The sequence below is a fragment of the Oncorhynchus masou genome, chromosome 32 (genome assembly GCF_036934945.1).
Source record: "Oncorhynchus masou masou isolate Uvic2021 chromosome 32, UVic_Omas_1.1, whole genome shotgun sequence".
Lineage (NCBI taxonomy): Eukaryota > Metazoa > Chordata > Actinopteri > Salmoniformes > Salmonidae > Oncorhynchus > Oncorhynchus masou.
Genome location: NC_088243.1, coordinates 21,008,029 through 21,024,443, shown reverse-complemented (window position 1 = coordinate 21,024,443; position 16,415 = coordinate 21,008,029). Strand labels below are relative to the sequence as shown.

The 16,415-nt window shown below is 40.5% G+C and overlaps 3 protein-coding genes across 3 annotated transcripts in view; 1 reads left to right on the top strand and 2 right to left on the bottom strand.

The window, feature by feature from the left end:
• LOC135525700 (tetratricopeptide repeat protein 7B-like) overlaps positions 1-2,580 on the bottom strand; it is a 74,688-nt gene extending 72,108 nt beyond the window's left edge. Inside the window, exons 1-3 of the mRNA XM_064953489.1 lie at positions 2,393-2,580; positions 717-860; positions 203-371 (exon numbers count right to left, since the gene is read on the bottom strand). Coding sequence (XP_064809561.1) covers positions 203-371; positions 717-731 — 184 coding nt within the window. The 5' untranslated portion in view covers positions 732-860; positions 2,393-2,580. The remainder of the gene's footprint in view (positions 1-202; positions 372-716; positions 861-2,392) is intronic.
• A 690-nt stretch (positions 2,581-3,270) lies between these two features.
• brms1la (BRMS1 like transcriptional repressor a) lies at positions 3,271-7,188 on the bottom strand. Its single transcript, XM_064953488.1, has 11 exons — positions 6,801-7,188; positions 6,568-6,717; positions 6,364-6,454; positions 6,110-6,237; positions 5,826-5,905; positions 5,590-5,686; positions 5,281-5,370; positions 5,070-5,134; positions 4,816-4,855; positions 4,428-4,557; positions 3,271-4,305 (listed from the first exon to the last, which is right to left on the bottom strand). Exons 2-11 carry the CDS (start codon positions 6,701-6,703, stop codon positions 4,188-4,190), a joined length of 975 nt encoding a protein of 324 aa, XP_064809560.1. The 5' UTR covers positions 6,704-6,717; positions 6,801-7,188; the 3' UTR covers positions 3,271-4,187.
• A 1,383-nt stretch (positions 7,189-8,571) lies between these two features.
• The window catches only part of LOC135525698 (ral GTPase-activating protein subunit alpha-1-like), a 118,371-nt gene continuing 110,527 nt past the window's right edge, over positions 8,572-16,415 (top strand). Inside the window, 1 exon segment of the mRNA XM_064953487.1 lies at positions 8,572-8,943. Within this exon segment, the coding sequence (XP_064809559.1) occupies positions 8,838-8,943 (106 nt within the window). The 5' untranslated portion in view covers positions 8,572-8,837.

The following is a 16,415-nucleotide window of genomic DNA, read 5'->3' as shown; positions in this document are numbered from 1 at the left end:
CCATAGATCTGTTCCCCTGGACAATTTTGTTGCATAGATTTCGAATTGGGAAATACTGGCAGGGTTTTCCAGCACAGGACCTTTTTGGGCAGGCAACCCAAAGGTTTTCTCGTGGCCACTGCCACCACCTTAGCCCTTTTTTGAGCCAGGAAAAACCCTGACTGGTGTAATGTGAGGGCATTATGGTACCCTAAGCTCTTACCTTTGGTAGCGTATGCTTCGGCAATCATGGAGAGATGGTAGACGGGGGCTCCCCCCAGTGCCAGCTCGTCCAGGGTCACTTTGCCATACTGGTTGAAGGCCTCACTATAGTCTCCCTCCACATAGGACAGCTTGGCCATCAACATACAAGCCTCTTGCATGTAGTCCGGCTAGGCACAAAAGGAAAGAGAAGAGACAGTTACTGTGTAGCCATATGTTTTCTCCTGAACACAAAAATATATGTTCAGATTTCAGAGAAAAAGGGTGCATACAAGCAGCATGAGGGAGTGAGGCAGTAATATGAGGTTATACAATTCAAAGAGGATTCTCTCAGTTTGGGAAAGCAGTGAGTGTATAGCCAGATCCTGATTAAACCAGTGTTACCCTTTTGCATTATTATAATACTGTTATAAGACTGGACTACACTGTTATAACACTTACAAGAGTAAACTAGACTGGAGACTGGACATATGAAGAATACTAATGGCTAAAGGTGTTATATCACTAACATCTACCTCGGTCCAGGGCATCGGTCAGGTGCTTGCGGACCTCTACAAGCTGGGGTCTTGGGGCAGTCGGGCTGGCCCCCTGCTTGATGGGGTTGTCCTTGAGGTACTGCTGGAGTTTGGCTTCCCCCAGCAGCAGATCCCCTAGGTCATCTGAAACACAAACAGAGTTTAGTCTATACCTCCAGCAGTGGAGGCTCCTCAGAGGAGGAAGGGGAGGACCATCCTCAGTGAATTTCATAAAAATAGTGAAACATTTAAAAAGTTACACTTTTTAGATAATATATTTAGTATAGTTTTCACATCATCAAATAATTGATTAAAACACACGGTTTTGCAATGAAGGTCTACAGTTGCCTCAACAGCACTCTGTACGGTAGAGCCACTGTAGGAGGACAGCTAGTTTCCATCCTCTGGCTAAATTGACTTTAATACAAAACCTAGGAGGCTCATGGTTCTCACCCCCTTCTATAGACTGACACTTCTCTGTTCTCAATTACATTCAAATCAGCATTGAAAAAAAGTTTAAATTTGTTCCACCTGAGCAAGTCTGACCACAAGTCAGAGACCACTATGACACACCAAATGTGTGGATCACGGGAAAAGAGCAGGAATAGGCTTTTGTAGGCTACCGTCCAAGCTATGTCTTCCAATGTTGTGACTGCTGTTGGCATCCAAATATTATCAAACTTAAATAAATGCTTGGAGGATGCTTATCGATCATTGTTTTTTAAACCAGTGGACAGCCAGTGAAAGATGTACTCTTGCAACAGCTGCATAGTGCGGATCCCAGCCTATGGAATGCAAGTGGCGCTTGTATTGCTCAATCTAATTCGTCGATTAAAAAAAATCCTTCAATCTATGTTGGATTTTAAAGCAATTTGTAGGCTAATCCAGTTTGTTAACCGTTTGTTAACTACCCCCCTATGCTTTGGTCTGACTGACATAAGAAGGCATGTCAGTTTATGTCAACAAAACATAGGACATTTATGCCGCGTTCAAAACAACTGGGAACACGGAGAAAACGTTGTCAATTCATCACGTCCGTGAGACGGAGAGTACCGAGTTCCTAGTTGTTTTGAACGCGGCATTAAAGGTGAAGTTAAATGACATAATCATTCCAGCTCGGCGACTTCCCGTTTACAGACAGAAATAGAACTGAAATATGTCAAGAAAACAATTTCCCCCTCCTTGAAGCTTGTTATTTCGCACAGATTTCAATTTTGTTTATGTTGATTTCTGTAAGCCTCTCCATTGTGTATGATTAGGCCACTGATATGCAGGACTAAATATTCTTAAACTATTTATATGAAGTCTACCTATGCAACTGGTAAGATAGCTAGCTCAGTAAAATAATTTAGAACTATTTAATGAGCGATAATTTTCAACAAGTATGCACTCTCTGTCCAAGTTAGATACAGTAGCTAGACTGAAATGACAAAGTGAGTGCGTATGCACGATCAAAGAAGCTTCGGGTTTTCGCTAAATATAAATTATACCGGTGTGTTCAAGATCATTATTTAATTCTTACAGACGCATGACCTCTAGAAGTAGCTGGCTACTTGACAGCCACTCGCAAAGGAAGTTTCATTCACGTAGACGCACTGACGTGGTTAGGAAAGCCCGTGGATTCCGTTCCCTGTCCAGGCCCCAAATCTTTAAGTGAACCGCAGAGCAAATCTTACCATTTGATATTAGTTTGGCAGAGAGCTGCCGTACAAGCTCTGTTATCTTGTCCCATTGCCCTACCGAACGGCTTCGTTCTATCTCTGTCTCGAGTCGTGACCCAGACTTTCTCGCTGTCAGTTTCAGTTCAGACTCAAGCAGAGACCAAAACACAACAGCCACAAAGCGTCAGCTGCAACACGGGTTGGAAAAGTTCATCGGAAGGGAAACAGCGATACCCACTGGTAGCTGTCACTCTCACATCTGTCAGATGTGAAACTATTAATTCATGTTTTATTGCCATTTCCCAAACTGCATGCAAGGACATAATCACACAGCTATGTACTGTTTCACTATGTTTACTTTTTGTTTAGTCAACTGTTCTCATGTTTATGAACATGCAGGCAGTCGTGATGAAATCTAAATACTTAACACCACATTCATACTCCCCCAAAAGGCTTTAGTACAAGACTACTCCTTGCTGCAACCTTGCATACAACATACAAGTTATTTGTTCTGCTTTTGACAAAACATTTCATATTATTTTCACACCAACATTCACATTAGTACACTTCAATACACATTTCAAATATTGATCTTAGTCTTGGCAGTAGTGTTTGGGCAAGTAAAAAAAAGCTTTCATTAAACACTTGGCTGTTTTCGTAGGAGAAATTGGTTGTGGCAAATTATGGTATTGCAGCAACTTTTATACATGAAACAAGACTAAATCTCCAAACTGTTCTGTGATTTAGGGGCATATCTTTATCCCAAGTAAAACAGATTAAGATGTTTTTTTACTCTTTTGTAGAAATATGGACATAGATGCTGACCTCAAGCACACATGACATGAGATTATGGAAAAGCTAAGTGTAGAAAAAGTCATGTGCATTTCACTGGATCTTCTCAGAAAATTTTATTGGGCTCTAAAAAAATACAGACAAAGTTTATAGACAGATTTTTCCCTTTATTTATATAAAACATGCAGGCTCCTTTTATTCTGTACATTAAGACAGTGGTTCCTTTCTAGCAAACCTACAGCATCTCAAAGTGAGGTACAAGTAGGGTTGCAAAGCTCTGGTAACTTTCCCAAAATTCACAGGTTTTCCAGAAATCCAGGGCAGATTTCCTGCTTATTAGCTTCTGATTCTGGGACACTTTCAACCGGGTTATCTGGAAAACCTGGGAATTTTGGGAACATTACTAGAATTTTAAAACCCTATGTAGGAATGTCATTAAGGCAGACAGCAAGAAACAGATGAATACTGCATTGGAAGATGTAAGACATAAGTGTTAAAGTTATACAGACAGTCATCACCAGTACCGTACCACTAACAAAGAATTTATCATAAATTACAAAAAGTACAACTAGCAGAGATGGGTATGGCAAGAGATAATGGATACTTGTCAATGTACATGAGAGGCTGATATACTGATCTATACTGATGTCCCATGTAACTTTCTATAGATCCTGCAGTGTTAGTCCATTATACAGTACATTTTCACATCTGAATGCTTTGAGCTACTGTTAAGGCAAACCTGTAGAAAGAGAGTCTGGAAACTCATGTTCTCCATATCTGTCTGTCTTACCCAATAAAAATTACATTGGAACATGGTGATATTCACACACAATACTATTTAGAGGACCCACACCAATCTCTCGAAATTAACAAAAAAATTGTATTTCATGTAAATTGTATTTTAAGTATTTAATTCAGAATTCATTAGAAAACTTGAAATAGGCAGAAGATGGCACCATGGGGATCTTTGAATAACTCCTGAGCTTTGGAGAGGGAGTGGTACAAGTTGACCTGAAAATTAGGAGTGTTTAATAGTGTATTTGCCTTTCTGGAGCTGAGAGACGTACAGCTTGGATTTACTGCCGTCTAGTCGTTTGAACCAAACCTCATCGTGGTTGATTGTGGTAATTATGGCTCTTTGGACAGAGGGGGGCAAGATAAGAAGATTAAACATTGAAATTGTTAAATTGTTAGAAAAAGGACATAAAATACTTTGCTTCCAAAAAAGTATATTCCCTAAGGATGCCAGTATCCTCACCTTGTGGGAAATTCATCTTTCTTGTCGATGCATATCATCTGTCCACGGCAGTACCATTCTCCGTCATAACTCAACTTTCCCTCTTCTGATCGAGCATTATGCTGATACTTTTCATTCTTATTGGTGGAGACTGGAATTTAATGTTTGGTGGAAACAAAACAAAATATTTAGTCACAAAAGTAAACAATCCAAGTTGGTATAGTAACTTCTTATAAAGTATAATTTCAACTAGCTGACATTAAATTGTGTTTATTATGCATGGTGTTCATTCATAGTTTGGTTCAGAAAACCAAAAAGAGACGAGGGACAGGATCTCACAATAACAGAATAGAGCGAGTAAACAATTTACAGCACAAGTCTTTAATTCAAAATGGAAGTTGAGTCTTACCATCAGTTTTACCTCTGTGAGGTCCCAAAGTAGCCACAGCCTTTAAGATATTAAAATTGTTAGAATATGATCATAATCATCATATAAATCCAAAACATACTAATATAATAATAAATTACATTTAGCAGAAGCTTTTATCCAAAGCGACTTACAGTCACACATACATGTATAGGTTGTGTCAGGAATCGAACCCACTATCCTGGCTCTACCAACTGAGCTACAGGACCATACTATGCATCGACGAGGCATGGTACCTTTCTGACTGCTGTCCAATCCTCCAGTATATCCAAGTCTTGTAACATGTAGACAATATATGGTCGTACGGATGTTAAGGAAATACAGGTGTATATAAAGGCAAGTGTGAATGTGCGGTGGGTGGGACAAGTACACACATAACACAGACCAAGATTCTAATAAAAAAAATGAGACTCATTCTGTTGAGACTCAGATGATGAAAGAGGATATCTGACACAACAACTGGCTTCTTCTTTTTGTCTGGACTAAATGGATCTTTCCTCTTGTTCTTCCTTGACTGCAGCTCATCTTTCCAGAGCTCTGAGAAAAGAAGGGTCAATGAGAAAAGGGAATATTAAGACATGCCACTATCGGACAGTTTCCTGGACACAGACTGAGCCTAGTCCTGGACTAAATAGCATGCTCCATTAAAATAGCTTTAAAGTCCAGGACTAGGCTTGCAACTGTCTGGGGAACTAGCCATATGAGAGCTGGGTTATGCATGCTACGTTAGTGGCTCGCGCAATGACTTGACGATACCTGAGGTTATGTCTATACTGTGCCTGTCCTCCTCCAGTCGCCTGATCTTTTCCACAAGTTCACTCTGCACTGTATCAAACAATAGCAACTTCTCACTCTAAGACAAACAAAGAGGAATCAATGGTTACAAATGATAATCAATTAAGCCACTATACAAATAAATTAATTCAACATCAGAGGTTTGAAGACGGACATGGGTAGAGCTATGATGTGGACTTCCCAACAACAATGCTCACCTCCCAGTGCTGGAAAGCTGCTTGGATTTCACAGTCGTACTTGTTTTTTACAGACTCTATACAGAGCTCCCGGTAGATCCCTGAGAAGGAAAACAATTTGACAGTGAGACATGCCAGCATATTGTTCATTCAATTTTCTTCATCAGATTTACTTTGTCAACTTCTGGATGACAATTAGGAAACCTTAATTTATTAATCTGGTGTTCAATGCCACAGCAATTTGTGAAATCAGTTTAAAGCTACATAAATAATATAATCCAAAGATTAGCTTGCGACAGACTTACCAGCAACCTTTGTTCTGATCTGCATGTTCTCCTGCAGATTTGCCAAGGGGTCCAGGTACTCTGAAGCCTTGCCTGCAATCACCTCCTGGAGTTTGGCATCCACCTGACTCAACCTCTCCTTGTACAACCTGAACAAAAACAGCATTGGCTACAATTGGTTAACCTTAGATACATTCACCTGTTTGACACACTGTGATGGAATTGAGACATATGTATAATGTAAATCCAATCAGTAAATGCAGTCAGAGACTTACTGGTCTTTCAGGTCTCCAAATTGTTTCTCCAGATTTGTCATTTCATCAAGGCACTCCACCCTTCTCCTTTCACAGTCCTCATCATCCATCTCTACAATACATGCATGATAGCCAAAATACCAATGAAACAGGTGCATTCATGTAACATGTGTTGCAAATCACTTGTAGTTTACAAACAAACTGGGTTGGTAAAACAAGTCTTACCCGAGCTGTCCCCATCCTCTGACACGGACGAGCTCTCAGAGTCATCCTCGTCTGAACTGCTCCCATCTTGTTCGGGATAGTCGACTTCCATCTCCTCGTGGTTACTTTCTTTCTTTTCTCGAGAATGTACCGGCATGTTGACTTCCTTACCTGGATTTTAATCAGAATGCTTGTATCACAATGCCAAATAAATGAACTAGTCATAATAATGCTAGTTCAAAGCTTGAACTTACCTTCAACTACTAACAGAGTAATTGTATTTTGTACTTCCAACAAAAAAGAGATAGATATCTACTTTAGAAATAGCTTCCAAAATCGTTGCAAAGCTAACGTTAGTTAGCGAATAAAACAACAACAAAAAACACCGGAAATTAAGATAGCTCGCTTGCTAGCTAGCTAGCAAGTGAAACTATCTTTCGAAAACTACACAGTTCATCGGATGACATGAATATGTCGGTAAGATTAGTATAAAAAAAATAGCAATAGTAAAATATAAAAACAGAAAGATATCGTTGTATGTCTGATTGAATAAGCGTTAAGCATTGATGGAAAGCTAGCTAACGTTAGCTAGCTAGCCAGCAAGCAAGCGTCCAAGCTAAAAACAAACGATAAATCGCAGCGGTTCAATGGCGCGTAGTTGACGTACATTTAGATGTCAGGGAATTGTAGTTGTTTTACAACAATTTCACCATGAATTAATTGTACAAAAGGGTTAGAACTCAAACTACATTCCCCAGGGTTTGACAAAGCAGCGCACCATCTCGTTAGACCATACAAATCAAAGCAAGAAAAATTGAGAATGAGAACATTGTCTTGAATTTTCAATTAATATGCTGATAATTAAAGCATGCGTGAACCCTTATGTAAGTCAATATGTAGTTACAGTAGTACTGTAACTGTCTCGAATTTCCAGTTCATATGCTTATAATTAAAGCATGCATGAAAACGTATATAAGTTAATATGTAGTTACAGTACTACTGTAACTACATATTTCAATAAATACTGTCGGTATTTTCACTTCGCTAAATTAGCTTTCAGATCTTGATCTCAACTGAAATGACAGAACTGGGGTAAGCAATGTGGTGTCTGGCTTCAGGTATTTGGCTGTTACCTGTCCAGTTCCATTCAAATCAGTGCATTTGGAGGAAGGAAGACAGGCATAGTCGCGGGTAGTCGGTGTGCTGAGCCCTGATAATAAAAATAAAATAAATATATATATATTTTTTAAGGCAGATGGTCTAGTGGTTAGAGTGTTGGGCCACTAACCAAAAGGTTGCTAGATTGAATCCCCGAGCTGACAAGGTAAAAATCTGTCATTCTGCCCCTGAACAAGGCAGTTAACCACTGTTCCTAGGCTGTCATTGCAAATAATACTTTGTTCTATACTGATTTGCCTAGTTAAATAAAGGTTAAATAAAGGTTAAAAAAATAATGATAATTTCTTTCTCACACAAAAGTACCCGCACTTGCCCTTTACAAGTCCTGTATTAGCAAACTGATATAGCCATCTGTAGTGCCGCAAATAAATGTTTTCTTTATTGGCATGGAAACTTGTTTAGATTGCTAAAACAAGTGAAATAAACCTAAAAATAATGGCAAAAACCAACAAAGTGAATTAAACAAAACAAAGAAAAAACAATCAGAGTAAACATTACACATACAAAACGTTTATCTCTTTCTCCCCTCACACTCTTGTTTGACAGTCACAGAACACAGTATGATAAATGTAGACTAATACAGTGCATTTTCACTTTTCCATGTAATGTGAAACTTGATTTTTTTTATTAAATGGTCCACCCACAAGTAGTGGTCTTTGAAATGAAAATTCCAGATTGCTTGCTTGGGAAACATTATGCCATTCATTAGGATCTGACTGTCATCTAAAATGTTTCAAAGGATCAAACCAGACACTACATTAATATATATATATATCTTATTTTTTTCTACCAGACTGGAGCGTTGAATTGCTCTGATTTCCATTAACTTGTTTTTCATATCTCAAGCTCCGCCATGTTTTGAGATTTTGGGGAGAGGTGTGTTGTTTGGATTGCTAGCAACATTTTACATAAACTCTTATCTGCAAAATGCACACCTCTCACCGACTTTAATTTATTTGTATACATGTTATCGCCCTTGAAGGCTATTTAGGTCGCAGTACATAATCAAATGATAACGGACCTCCAGCTCTCTTGTGGTTAGCAATCTTTTGAAGAAGATTAACAGGGGCTTGCTGCCTCCTACACAGATTCGTTCGTCTCCTTCTTTCGGAATGTTCTCAAAAAAGCCTCATGGGGACGTCAAAAAATCAACACCGAAAGTGTTGGATCCCAAAAAAGATGTACTGACACGCCTAAAACACCTGCGGATCGTTATAGGTAAGTCGAAATTAGACATGTTGCTGGGCTAGCTATAGCTTGATGCTACAGCTAAACCAAAGCTATCCTAGCTGAAGTGAGCTTGCGAGTTGTATCTGTTTTTAGTGCGGAGTAGCTAGCTAACGTGCCTAATTGTTGCTACTCCATCACTGGACGGATTGGAAGCATACAGTTGTTGCTAGCCATTAGAACATGTGTTGTGTAATTGCAATGCTTAAAATGAATTTTATGTGCTGGTTGCATACTGATTGTATTCACAGTGGCTCAAACTGGTCCATATCTAGTTTATTCTATTCTGCAAATAATTCGAGATTGCGAGATGTCAACCATGTTTTGATTTGGTCAGTGTTTCCGGGGTCCTTGGGACGTGCTTAACCTAAACCCCTACCGAACTTGAACCATATTACATTTCAACCTCAATGGGGTAGGGACGTCCCAAGGATGATATACCATCCCATTTGTCAATATGTGTCTTAAGTGATTTATCTCTGTCTTGCCCCTTGCCTTCTGCACAATTTGTGGACTGAAGATGCAACATATACTAGAGCCAGATTTGAGATGTCAGGCAATTAGCTAATTGGAGGAGTTCATTAAGAACTGCCTGCAAAACGGAGTCTGTCTGGAGGATGGGATTGGGTCTGTGGGCGGCACTGGGTGGACCCTGTGAAAAAACAGAAGATGTAAACCGGGGCTTCCTTTGGGATTAGTCAGGAAAGTCAGTCCTAGAGAGAACAGAGTCCTACTGTTTCACCAAAGTGTCCTGAGTTTAAAGCCAAAAGCCCTCTTGTTGCATGGTCTGTTCCAAGTCTTTAAAAATATGATCTTGAGAGGAAATGGACCGGAGATGGTTAAATTCTGTTGTATTTGTAGAAGCTATGAAAAACATAACTTCATGGCATTGTGACTTGTGAGTGAAACATTGCTGCTCCATCTCATGAACCCATTTCCCCCATTGTGTTCAAGGCACATACCAAATTTCCTGTTTCCAATGTCCCCCAGTACAGCAACTGGTGTAGGAACGCAGACTGTCATCATCACATTGTGCATATGTGCCAGTAGCTGATGTAGCATTTAAGACAACTAAAAAAAACAACGGTCATCAGTGATGTTTAGATTGGAAAGCCGGAGCTCTAGAAAGATGCGCGAGTTTCCGACTTGGAATTCTGAGTTGGGGGACTGTTCAAAACCAGATGGACCTTGTTTTTTTCAGAGTTCCCAGCTGTCTTGAACCCACTGTATGAAGTCTGATATTTCTAAGTTCTCAGTTGTTTTGGATGCGGAAAGAGGTTGGAGTGGTGTGTGTGTGTTACTGAGAAACAGCATAGCCACATATTGTGTAATAAAAATGTAATGTGTTTAAATGTAATGTGCTAAGCCTAGCATTTCGTCTTATTGGTTGTTGAAAAAAATAATCTAGGCTAATTCATTTAAAACTATAGGCTAATAATATAACTTTAGCATAGCAAAAAAATAGGCTAATTGTGACAGTGTAAAAACCTGATTTTGTGGTGGTGCCTTAGCTAACTGTAGAAGCTACTTTTATTTCAAAAGTGCTGCACACATGGTGTACAACTAGAGTGGCTTCAGTTTGCCAGGGAGTAGGTTAGGAACTGCGCTCTGTGGAAATTGGATGGGTGTGCCCTGGCCAGCTCACTCCATGGGGAATTTCAGGCCCAAGATAACAATCACACAATCATGTTGGGGATATCGGCTAGGCCTAGTAGGGAGTTGTGTGGTTGTGGTCCGGCACTGCCTGACCATAATGGCAGCTGAGCAATGGATGACAAGCTTCAGGCATGACGCCACACAGGATGTGTAACCTAAGCTCAGTCAGTGTTTCCCATGGCTTAATCAACATTCATGGTTCCTTTTTTAAAGAAAATCTTCAATGGAAAAACATAATCAAATGTATTCTTCACATACTTCATAAACAACAGACAGTTAAATGCTTACTTATGGGCCCTTCCCAACAATGCAGAGAGAAATAATAGAAAAGTAAAATGTGCAGTTGAAGTCAGAAATTTACGTACACCTTAGCCAAATACATTTAAACACAGTTTTGACAATTCCTGACATTTAGTCTTATGTCAGTTAGGACACCACTTTATTTTAAGAATGTGAAATGTCAGAATAATAGTAGAGCGAATGATTTCTTTCTTTCATCACATTCCCTGTGGGTCAGAAGTTTATATGCACTCAATTAGTATTTGGTAGTATTGCCTTTTAAATTGTTTAAGTCAAATGTTTTGGGTAGTCTTCCACAAGCCTTCTACAATAAGTTGTGAATTTTGGCCCATTCCTTCTGACAGAGCTGATGTAACTGAGTCAGGTTTGTAGGCCTCCTTGCTCTCACATGCTTTTTCAGTTCTGGCCACAAATTTTCTATGGGATTGAGGTCAGGGCTTTGTGATGACCACTCCAATACTTTGACATTGTTGTCCTTAAGCCATTTTGCCACAACTTTGGAAGTATGATTGGGGTCATTGTCCATTTGGAAGACCCATTTGCAACCAAGCTTTTAAGTTCCTGGCTGATGTCTTGAGATGTTGCTTCAATATATCCACATCATTTTCCTCCCTCATGATGCCATCTATTTTGTGAAGTGCACCAGTCCCTCCTGCAGCAAAGCAACCCCACAACATGATGCTGCCACCCCCTGTGCGTCACGGTTGGGATGGTGTTCTTCAGCTTGCAAGCATCCCCCCTTTTTTCTCCAAACATAACGATGGTCATTATGGCCAAACAGTTCTATTTTTGTTTCATCAGACCAAAGGACATTTCTCCAAAAGTACAATCTTTGTCCCCGTGTGCAGTTGCAAACCGTAGTCTGGCTTTTTTATGGTAGTTTTGGTGCAGTGGCTTCTTCCTTGTTGAGCAGCCTTTCAGGTTATGCCAATATAGGACTCGTTTTACTGAGGATATTAGAGGTCGACCGATTAATCGGAATGGCCGATTTAATTTGGGCCGATTTTCAAGTTTTCATAACAATCGAAAATCTGTATTTTTGGACACCGATTTGGCGGAATTTTTTTTTTTTTTTTTTTTTTTTTTTACACATCTTTATTTAATCTTTATTTAACTAGGCAATTCAGTTAAGACATTCTTATTTTCAATCACTGCTTAGGAACGGTGGGTTAACTCCCTCGTTCAGGGGCAGAATGACAGATCTTGTCAGCTCGGGGGATTCAATCTTGCAACCTTTACAGTTAACTAGTCCAACGCTCTAACCACCTGCCTCTCATTGCACTCCACGAGGAGACTGCCTGTTACGCGAATGCAGTAAGCCAAGATAAGTTGCTAGCTAGCATTAAACTTACCTTATAAAAATCAATCAATTAATCATAATCACTAGTTAACTACACATGGTTGATGATATTACTAGTTTATCTAGCGTGTCCTGCGTTGCGTATAATCGATGCGGTGCGTATCGTTGCTCCAATGTGTACCTGATCATAAATGTCAATGCCTTTCTTAAAATCAATACACATAAGTATATATGTTTAAACCTGCATATTTAGCTAAAGGAAATCCAGGTTTAATAGGCAATATTAACACAGTGAAATTGTCATTTCTCTTGCGTTCATTGCACGCAGAGTCAGGGTATATGCAACAGTTTGGGCCGCCTGGCTCGTTGCGAACTAATTTGGCAGAATTTTACGTAATTATGACATAACATTGAAGGTTGTGCAATGGAATCGGAATATTTAGACTTCTGGATGCCACCCGTTAGATAAAATACGGAACGGTTCCGTATTTCACTGAAGGAAAAAACTTTTTATTTTCGAGATGATAGTTTCCGGATTCGACCAATGACCTAAGGCTCGTATTTCTGTGTGTTATCATGTTATAACTAAGTCTATGATTTGATAGATCAGTCTGACTGAGCAATGGTAGGCACCACCAGGCTCGTAAGCATTCATTCAAACAGCACTTTCGTGCGTTTGCCAGCAGCTGTTTATGACTTCAAGCCTATCTACTCCCGAGATTAGGCTGGTGTAACCGATGTGAAATGGCTAGCTAGTTAGCGGGGTGCGCGCTAATAGCGTTTCAAATGTCACTCGCTCTGAGACTTGGAGGGGTTGTTCCCCCACGGCTTTTGTGGAGCGATGGGTAACGCTGCTTCGAGGGTGGCTGTTGTCGTTGTGTTCCTGGTTCGAGCCCAGGTAGGAGCGAGGATAGGGACGGAAACTATACTGTTACACTGGCAATACTAAAGTGCCTATAAGAACATCCAATAGACAAAGGTTAATGAAATACAAATTGTATAGAGAGAAATAGTCCTATAATTCCTATAATAACTACAACCTAAAACTTCTTAACTGGGAATATTGAAGACTCAAGTTAAAAGGAACTGCCAGCTTTCATATGTTCTCATGTTCTGAGCAAGGAACTTAAATGTTAGATTTTTTACGTGGCACATATTGCACTTTTACTTCTCCAACACTGTTTTTGCATTATTTAAACCAAATTGAACATGTTTCATTATTTATTTGAGACTAAATAGATTTTTATTTATGTATTATATTAAGTTAAAATAATCATGTTCATTCAGTATTGTTGTAATTGTCATTATTACAAATATATATAAATAAAAAAATAATTGATTAATTGGTATCGGCTTTTTTTGGTCTTTCAATAATCGGGATCGGCGTTGAAAAATCATAGTCGGTTGACCTCTAGTAATGACGCAGAGCTACACAGAACAAAAGCAGAAAAATACAAAGCGCACACTTCCAACAGCTAACCAAGTTCAAGTCGAACAGTCATTTGAAAGAGTAAGAACATTTCAGCGAGACAAGTCAAAGGTGAAATCCATTAACGCAAAGATAATGAAATTCATTGCCCTTAACAATCAACCGTTCTCTGTTATGGATGATGTTGGCTTTCGCCGACTGGTTCGAGCACCTCGAGCTCCGGTACACACTACCAAGTAGGTGCTATTTTTCAAATGTTGCCCTGCCGGAGCTACATGGTATTGTTGAAACACACATCTATGAGCTACTTGCTATGGATGTCACTGCTATTAGCTTCACTACTGACATTTGGACCAGCGCTGTCCGCCTCATGAGCATGCTGATTCTGACAACACAGTGGGTCGACAAGGATTTAGTACTGAGGAAAGCCATATTGCATGCTCAAGAATGTGCTGTTCTCATACCACTGCTTCCATTTCAATGGCATTTGAGAACATGTTTGAAACATGAACACACTAGCTAGCTCCATTCGAACAACTGACTGAGAAATAATCTCAGCTGCGTCTGCAGCAGACGTGACGCCCTCTGTCATGGCATTGAAACGCCTGCTCAACAGAACTGCCGACACATACCTTGGGGTTAAAACTTGCAAAAGCACTCTACAAGAGGCTGTGAACAAGCAATTCGGTGGCATTCTCTCTGAGCCGCTACTGTGTCGCCACCATGCTCAATGCTCGGTACAAGGACCACTACTTTGATGCAGACAAGAAACAAGGTTTACGTGAAAAGTTAGACACTGCTGGACAAGATGGAATTGGACACAGCGACAGTGCACACCGAGGAAGAGACCACGGACAGACAGAGCTGAAACTCCACTGCTTGACGTGTATGATGAAATCCTGGTTGAGACTGAACAAATTGATAAAGAAACAGCACAGTAATTAAGTGAAAGAAATAGGTTTTGATTATGTTTCACTGGTAATGAGGGCATACTTAAATGCCAATAAAATAACTTTTTGGTCATTTGTGTGTGTAACTATTTAACTGTATAAGAATGCTTAAAATGTTTATTATCGGTATTTTTTTTTTTGGCAAGGAAAATATCGGATATCAGCATCAGCCAAAAATGTCATTTCGGTGTTGTGTTAAGATGGCGAGGTGGGACAACCACATCAGCCATAGTAAGTACATTTTTCCTCAAAGAAAGAAAAAATCAGCAAAGACAGAACTAGTAAGGGAAGAGAAGTGAAGTGTGAGTGTTAGTTAAAAACAACTTTTGGGGGGGGTGTCTAGGTGAGAAGGGGATGCGACGGGGGGTGCTGTGGGATTATTTAAGATACTCTTTGAAGAGGTAGGGTTTCAGATGATTTCAGAAAATGGTCAGGAACTCTGCTGTCTTAGCTTCAGGGGGAAGCTGGTTCCACCATTAGGGTGCCAGGACAGAGAAGAGCTTGGACTGGGCTGAGTGGGAGGTGGCCTCCTGTAGGGGTGGGAGGGCCAAGAGACCAGAGGTGGCAGAATGGAGTACTTGTGTTGGGGTGTAGGGTTTGATCATAGCTTGAAGGTAGGGAGGGGCAGTTCCTATTGCTGCTCCGTAGGCAAGCACTATGGTCTTGTAGTGGATGCAAGCTTCGACTGGAAGCCAGTGGAGTGTGCGGAGGAGTGGGGTGACATGGGAGAACTTGGAAAGGTTGAACACCAGGCGGGCTGCAGTGTTCTGGATATGCTGCAGGGGTTTGATGGCACTAGCGGGGAGCCCAGCCAACAGAGTTGCAGTAGTCCAGACGGGAGAGGACAAGTGCCCGTATTAGGACCTTCTCCGCTTCCTGTTTGAGGCAGGGTCATACTCTAGGGATGTTGTAGAGCAGGAACCTGCAGGAGCGAGTCACAGCCTTGTTTGTCGAGAACAACAGGGTCTTGTTCCGGGTCATGTCAAGGTTCTTTGCACTGGGGGACACTGTGGAGTCAACCCTGATAGAGAGCTATTTGAGTGGGCAGACCTTCCCCGGGAGGAAGAGCAGCTCCGTCTTGTTGAGCTTGAGATGGTGAGCCGACATCCAAGCTAAGATATCTGCCAGGCACGCAGAGATGCGTGTCGCCATCTGTGTGTTAGAAAGGGGGAAGGAGGAAGATGACAACAATGTTAAGCTTGAGTGGACAAGTGACAGTGACATCATGGAATTCAAATGGGGAGAGGGACTGGGGAGAGGGAGAAAAGAGAATCTCCACTTAGGAGAAATGAGTAGCCATGTGCCACTACTGCGATGGCTCTCTCACTAGGAGAGAATATGGATAACTGAGTTTCATATTATTCTTTGTAACTCTTTCTAAGGCGGCTAAGTGGCTGCAATTTATGGAACATGCCAAAACTTAAGGCGATAACATTTGATGGCGAATTCAAATACGTTTTCCCTAAATCAATGCTTCTGATAAATTAAGCTCCAGAACCAGCTGGCTAATCATTTGAATACAGTATAGTAAAAAAGAAAACCCCAGCAACAACAGTTAACATTAGCTAGCTAGATAAGGTTAGCAGGATAGCAAGCTAGCTAGATAAAGTTAACATGCTAGCTAGCTACACTGACAGCTGTCTGTGCCCTATTTGTAGATTTTTATCAACTCCGTGGAAATTCCCACACCCAATTCATGAACATGTATAAGTAGCCTTTGTCATTCGTCATAGGTGGAACCTAAAGGTGCATTTCCTCTCAAGGACAGGAAATTACATTGAAATAGTAGCGACAACTTTAAATGCCCCATGACACCAATGCCATACCA